The sequence below is a fragment of the Xiphophorus hellerii genome, chromosome 11 (genome assembly GCF_003331165.1).
Source record: "Xiphophorus hellerii strain 12219 chromosome 11, Xiphophorus_hellerii-4.1, whole genome shotgun sequence".
Lineage (NCBI taxonomy): Eukaryota > Metazoa > Chordata > Actinopteri > Cyprinodontiformes > Poeciliidae > Xiphophorus > Xiphophorus hellerii.
In genome coordinates this window covers 11,449,141-11,455,160 of record NC_045682.1, presented here as the reverse complement: position 1 = coordinate 11,455,160, position 6,020 = coordinate 11,449,141, and the positions used below count along the sequence as shown (strand labels likewise).

General features: G+C 40.9%; 2 protein-coding genes across 3 annotated transcripts; one reads left to right on the top strand and one right to left on the bottom strand.

The window, feature by feature from the left end:
- The first annotated feature begins 1,568 nt into the window (after nt 1-1,568).
- On the top strand, nt 1,569-4,481 carry LOC116727955 (protein ALP1-like). The gene is made up of 2 exons (XM_032575659.1): nt 1,569-1,787; nt 3,409-4,481. The coding sequence occupies exons 1-2, from the start codon at nt 1,612-1,614 to the stop codon at nt 4,451-4,453; spliced, it is 1,221 nt and encodes a 406-aa protein (XP_032431550.1). The 5' UTR covers nt 1,569-1,611; the 3' UTR covers nt 4,454-4,481.
- Nucleotides 4,482-4,587: 106 nt separating this feature from the next.
- LOC116727956 (trihelix transcription factor GT-3a-like) lies at nt 4,588-6,020 on the bottom strand. 2 transcript variants are annotated; one of them, XM_032575661.1, is made up of 2 exons: nt 5,554-6,020; nt 4,588-5,380 (listed from the first exon to the last, which is right to left on the bottom strand). In XM_032575661.1, exons 1-2 carry the CDS (start codon nt 5,969-5,971, stop codon nt 4,812-4,814), a joined length of 987 nt encoding a protein of 328 aa, XP_032431552.1. In that variant the 5' UTR covers nt 5,972-6,020; the 3' UTR covers nt 4,588-4,811. The 2 variants fall into 2 exon arrangements, with proteins under 2 accessions (XP_032431552.1, XP_032431553.1); XM_032575662.1 differs by having other exon boundaries at nt 4,588-5,377.

Here is a 6,020-nt window from a genome sequence, read left to right as displayed (position 1 = left end):
CAAGCAAGCAGAATGAATGAAAAGTAACTTTTAGAAAAATCCCCTAAAACCTTCCCTGAACCATAATGCAAAAAAAAACAAAAAAAACCCTCCAATTACATCATAGGGAGGGGGTTAGTGGAGCGCAGCCTTGACGAGATGATTACTTCCAGATACAGAGCCGGGGTCTTTGTCATTAAAACACACACACTCTCAACCCTGACCAGCCGTGCTCTCTTTACAGCTTCAGGAGAGCAAAAAATGTACTGGGACACAAAATTTATTGCTAAAACAAAGGTTTAATTGTCGCAGAGCGTTGGAATGTTACACAACTTCCTGTCCAAAAGCATTGAAAAATGCCATGATTTGAAAGTTGCCAGACAGATCTTGTTCAGACTGCTTCATGTGCTTTTTAATATGCAGACTAAAACCATATGTAAATGAATTCAGAGTAGAAGGGGGGAAGTAGGAAGAGGAAAAGAGGAGTGTGTGGGGAGATTTGTGTTAGATTGCAGACGGGGTTGTATGATCGCCTCTTGTAATCGTAGGGAAGTCTGAGTCATAGCACACATTAAACAAGTTTGTGTGCAAAAAATCCAAAATGTAAAATCCACACACACACACAAAAAAAACAATAGAACTTATGGGAAAGTTTTGTTAGTCTTCTTTGAAATGTACTTAAGCCTTAGTGATTTCTTTTTCATTCCTTGTTTCAACTATATCTCTCTCTTTCCATCCTCATGCAGTAGGAAAACTGTCCCCGAAGGATGCATGCTTTCACAAAGCAGTTCTTACATTTGCTCAAGGCTTAATTAGCATAACGTGACCCGTGTCAGAGATGCTTACAGATTAAATTTAGATGGCCAATCTCAGTTTAAGAAGGAAATTGGCTAAGGTCAACTTGAAACCGCAAAACAAGCTATTTCAGTCTTTGCTAAACCAAAGACGTTGTAATTACAGGGAAAGCGTTTGTCTGTTTGTGAAGACCATTTAATTTGTTCTGTTTATCGTGACGATCTGTGCCTAATTTTTTTAAATTAGTAATAACTGCTGTAAAACTGCTGCAAATAAAATACAGAACAGAGACATTATAGATGCTTCACCATCAACGCAAACTATGACCCCAATGTATAATCAGTGCTTTGCAGCAATATTCACTTACTTTAAATCTTTTCAGTTTGTCACTTTAAATTGATTTATGAATTGGATCGAGTGCTTCTGCAAACCTAAATTTTTAATCTTGCCATAGATTTTCAATTAGTTTAAGTCCAAATGGATCATTCTGACATATTATTCTCTGATCTTAACCACTCATTTGGTTTTGATAGATGTTAAGGTTCGTGTCCTGTTCATGCAGCCTCTTCCAGTATATAGACGGTTCTATCCGGGACTGTGAATACACCCTTACATTGCAATATCTGCCACATTTTCAGCTGGTGCGGTTCACGTTCACACAGCACTGTGTCAGCCTCTTTACCCCTTCGCCTCTGGAGGCGCTGCATCAAGAACCGCTAAAGGAAACCACACAAAAACCCCGAAGAAGACGCTGCGCGCAACTTTCTTTATTTGTAATCAAAAATGGAGTGGCACCAGATTCTAGCGGTTTTAGGATTTCTGTTTTGTCGTTGGCAAATGTGCCAAGCAAACATTTTTCTGCAATGGGCTCAGCATGAGCGGAAGATGAGGCAGCAGGCCATGCAGAAGGTTTCTTTTCACGCAAGGCGGATGAAACGGCTCCGCATGAGGCGACGTGCGTCCAACTTCACGGTAGTGATGATCATGTCCGCCTTATACAGACGTCAGCAAAGGTACAAGATATGAGTACTTTTATTACAATTGTTGCTCAGGAACGTTACACATATCAAAAAAAAAATAACTTATTGAATTTGTTATTAAAACATCAAACAAAAGATAGTTTCCGCAACACCGGGCCGGAAGTACGCAACCCCGGAAACGCCCCATTTTGGTTTGCAACCTGTAAGTAACTTTACAAAGGAGGAGCATTACCACTTTGTTTTTAAGGCTTTCTTTGTTGTTCGGGAGAACCAGATCAGTGTCAGTAACACATCTTATAAAACTAGTCAGTCATTTTGGTTGCCAACAACCACACAATGAAGAGGAGAATGATATGGTCGACTGTGATATCCATATGTGTGGTTGCATTTTAAGAGTTAATCCATGAATATTCTCCTTTATGTTAAACGAGCTGTTCAGTACACTTTTGACTAACAGAGTTACAGTTTTGGCTAGGGGTGCACCGATTGCAGTTTTCTGGCTGTTCGCCAATTTTTTAAAAGCCCATTCCGATTCTGGCCGATATCCACTTTCTTTTTGTCTGAAATATCACTAAATAAAGCGAGCAAGTTGTTAAAAGTGAGGTGATAATTGTTAACTAAACGTGCAGAAGGTATATCAGTAAAACCTCCTTCACAGAAGAGCAGACGAGGACAGTGGTTGATTTTAGTTTTTTTTAGTGAGACAGATAAGATTGTTGGATAAGATGGGCTGATCTCCCAAAATTAAGAAAATCGGTGCCAATAAATTGCCTGGCGAAATCGGTGCACCCCTAGTTTTGATTATTTTTAAAAACATTTGAAAATATCCTTTTTCGCTAATGGCGTGATCAGAGCAAATACGTGCTGTCGGCTATTAGATGGCATCAGGTATGTATTTCTTCTGTACATTAGCCAACCACATTTGTCGATGCTTTGTAGCGCAGTTTTCTCAATTTCACAGGATGTAATGAAAACTTCTCTTTGTTCTTTTATCGCCTTTGCTTTTACGTCCTTGAATCCAAAGATTATCCAAGCATTGCGGTTCTCTTACTTGCAATCAATGAAGTAAAAAACTGCTTCCGTACTATCAAGATGGCGACAGACCATCTTGATGGAGGAGGGGTGATGTCATGTGGAAACAATACACATAACATTCAACAGCAAATTGGAATGTCGTATTCTCCTGTCTATTTGAGGTTTCCGTGGAAACTTTGGAAACTAATTTTAGCAATTAACTGAGCTTAATTTTCAGTTAAGTAGGATTAACTGGAATGTATAGTGATTAAATTGAAAAATACTTTTTTTGTAAAGTCCCTCCAGATGTCATTTGTTGTAACTGAATTGAATTTATTGACTTCATTTGTACCCTGTGCACTTACTGGCCACTGAAGATAGCCACCAGATCCCTTCGCGATCCTGCAAGCATAAATGTGTTTAGATAATGGCCGATAATGAATAGATAACAGATAATGAATGGATGAATAAATTGAACGTATAACTATCATTATTATTAACATGTTGTATTGTTAATCTGATATTCAGTTATTTGCAAAGTAAAACCTTCAAATTAATGTGAAATGACTTTCTTTCGTTGTGTTAATAATGGAAGAAACAGGGAATTACTGCTTATGTCTTTGTATTTTTGTCTCTGTAGGACCATATGGGTTCAACCGCGTCCATCAACTTGGTGGGCAGCCGTTAGCAGCTCCTGGGATAAAGTGGATTGGAAAGAAAACTTCAGGATGACAAAGACCTCCTTTCTGCATCTTTGTGACATCCTCCGACCATGTTTGACACGACAGCACACTAACTTTCGTAGTCCACTTTCTGTTGAGCTGCGGGTTGCAATATGTCTGTGGAGGCTTGCAACAAATCTGGAGTATCGCGCCATCTCCCGCCTATTTGGCATTGGCACTTCTACAGCCTGTTGTGTTACACAACAGGTTGTTACTGCTATTAACGTGGTAATGAAACCTCTCTATATAAAAGCCCCTTCTGAGGCAGAGCTTAAGGTAATTGTCCAGGGCTTCAGGGATCGATGGGCGTTACCCCAGGTCGCAGGTGCAATTGATGGGACTCATATAAGCATTATGGCACCAGATGAGAATCCTGTTGACTATTACAACAGGAAAAATGTGTACTCTGTTATTCTGCAAGGTGTGGTAGATAACAAAATGAAATTTTGGGATGTTAATGTGGGCTGTCCAGGAAAAGTTAGTGATGCACGGGTTTTAGTCAACTCTTCCTTGTATAGTAGAGGTGAAAATGGGACACTGTTCCCAGGTTGGATAGAAAGACTGAACAATGTGGACATACCCCTACACATTCTCGGAGACGCTGCATACCCACTACTGCCTTGGCTGGTGAAACCATTTCCAGAGGGGAACGGTTTAACACAACCACAGGTAAACTTCAACTACAGACTCAGTCAGGCTAGAATGACTGTCGGAAGGGCGTTTGGACGACTGAGGGGCCGCTGGAGGTGCCTTCTCAAGAGGTGTGATGCCCACATTTCCTTTGTTAGCCACATAATATCAGCCTGTTGCATTCTACATAATTATTGTGAAACTGCCAATGAGGAGTGGGTAGATGAAGAACCTGCAGATAATGTGGATGACTTTGCGGATTCAGAGATTGACCCTCCAGCTAACAATGGGGAGCAAATTAGGGATGCTCTGTGTGCATACCTGGCACAATAATGATTTTGTAAACGTTATTTGTTCTTGTTTTAACACAATTTTGTACTATTTTAGATTTTAAAACATAGTTTGGTAACTTTGTATCAGACAGGTGTTTACATGTTGCGGTTTTGCAGGTAAATAAAGACAATTTCTTCATCCTTTGTTTTTATTGGAACACAACAGTCCAACATTGAACCTTTTTGTTCACATTCTTCTGAAAACAAAATATGCATCTTTGAATAACTTTTACATGGGTCATTCAAACTGTTTTGACATATAATAAAACAGTTAACAGATACCATCACAAAAGAGTACTTTGGCCTTTTTTCAATATTATGAACTGAACTCCAAGACATCTCTGTTGACATCACCTGAATCAGAAGATGTTGAATACTGGCTGAGTGGTTGCCATGTTTGGCCCCTGTGGGGTTTGGGCTGGAGCAAGTACAGTGTGGGGGCTACCTGGTGTGTTTTGCTGGTGACCATTGAACAAAGGTGAGTCGTCAGTGTGGTGAGTATGCGCAGAGGGCCACAATGGAGGTGTGACTGGAGGAGGGGCCGTCGACTGCTGCAGGGTAGACTGAGTCATGGATTGGGGCATTGCAGCATGAAGGAAATCAGACATCATCTGAAAGAACATCTTGCTGTTGGCCCTCTGCTGCTCTTGCATTAACTGGAAACGCCTTTCTTCAGCTTGCTGCTGCATTTTTAAGAAGTTCTCAAAAGAGGCTTGTTCCTGCTTCATCCTTTCGCATTCAGCCTCATCCAATTTCTTCTTCTCATCCAGATAGCTCACAAACATTTTCTCAAACTTCTCAGTCTTTGTATCCCTCTTTCTTTTCTGAGCCCCGGGTACAGTCACTTTTGGTCGGCTCCTTTCTTCATCCAGCAGGGAGATTGTGATGGGCGTCTCTTCCACTTTAATGTCGGCGGCACTTCCATCTGCTTGATTAAAATATTACAAACAAGTCACCACAATTTAATTTATTCACGAGTCTGTGTTCATAGGACAAACAACCGCAAAACTGGCAAGATGTAACTGCTCGTTTAGAATAGAGCTTAATGTTAAAATGATAGTTTTTCTCAAAGACCATCACTGAGTTTAGTTACACACTTACCCCTTTGTTCTGAGTCTTGATCCTGCGCTGTGGATTCGGAGTCGCTCAGTTCCATGCTGGATGGCGACAGAGGCTCTTCCTTGCAGGAATCCAAAACATATTGGCTGCTTGTCGGCAGACTCCCAAGCATGGCATCTAGTTCATCATACCAAGGAAACTGCTCCATCGCGACGTCAGTGCTGCGATTGTTCCTACGCATGTTGCGTATTTTCACGTATTGTTGGCGAAGTTTCTTTAACTTGGTGCGGCACTGTGCAGCTGTGCGGGGGAATCCCAAAGCCTCCATGTCCCCACTAATTAACTTAAAAACCTGCTTGTTTTTGTGAGTGGTCAGCAGTAACTGCAATACATTTTCGTCTGACCATATTTTTATGAGGGCCTTTACCTCCTCTTCACTCCATGTCTGACCACGAGCCATTTTTCCCGGTAATGGTGGAAAGCTATTGTTTTGGTTGTATTTACCCAGA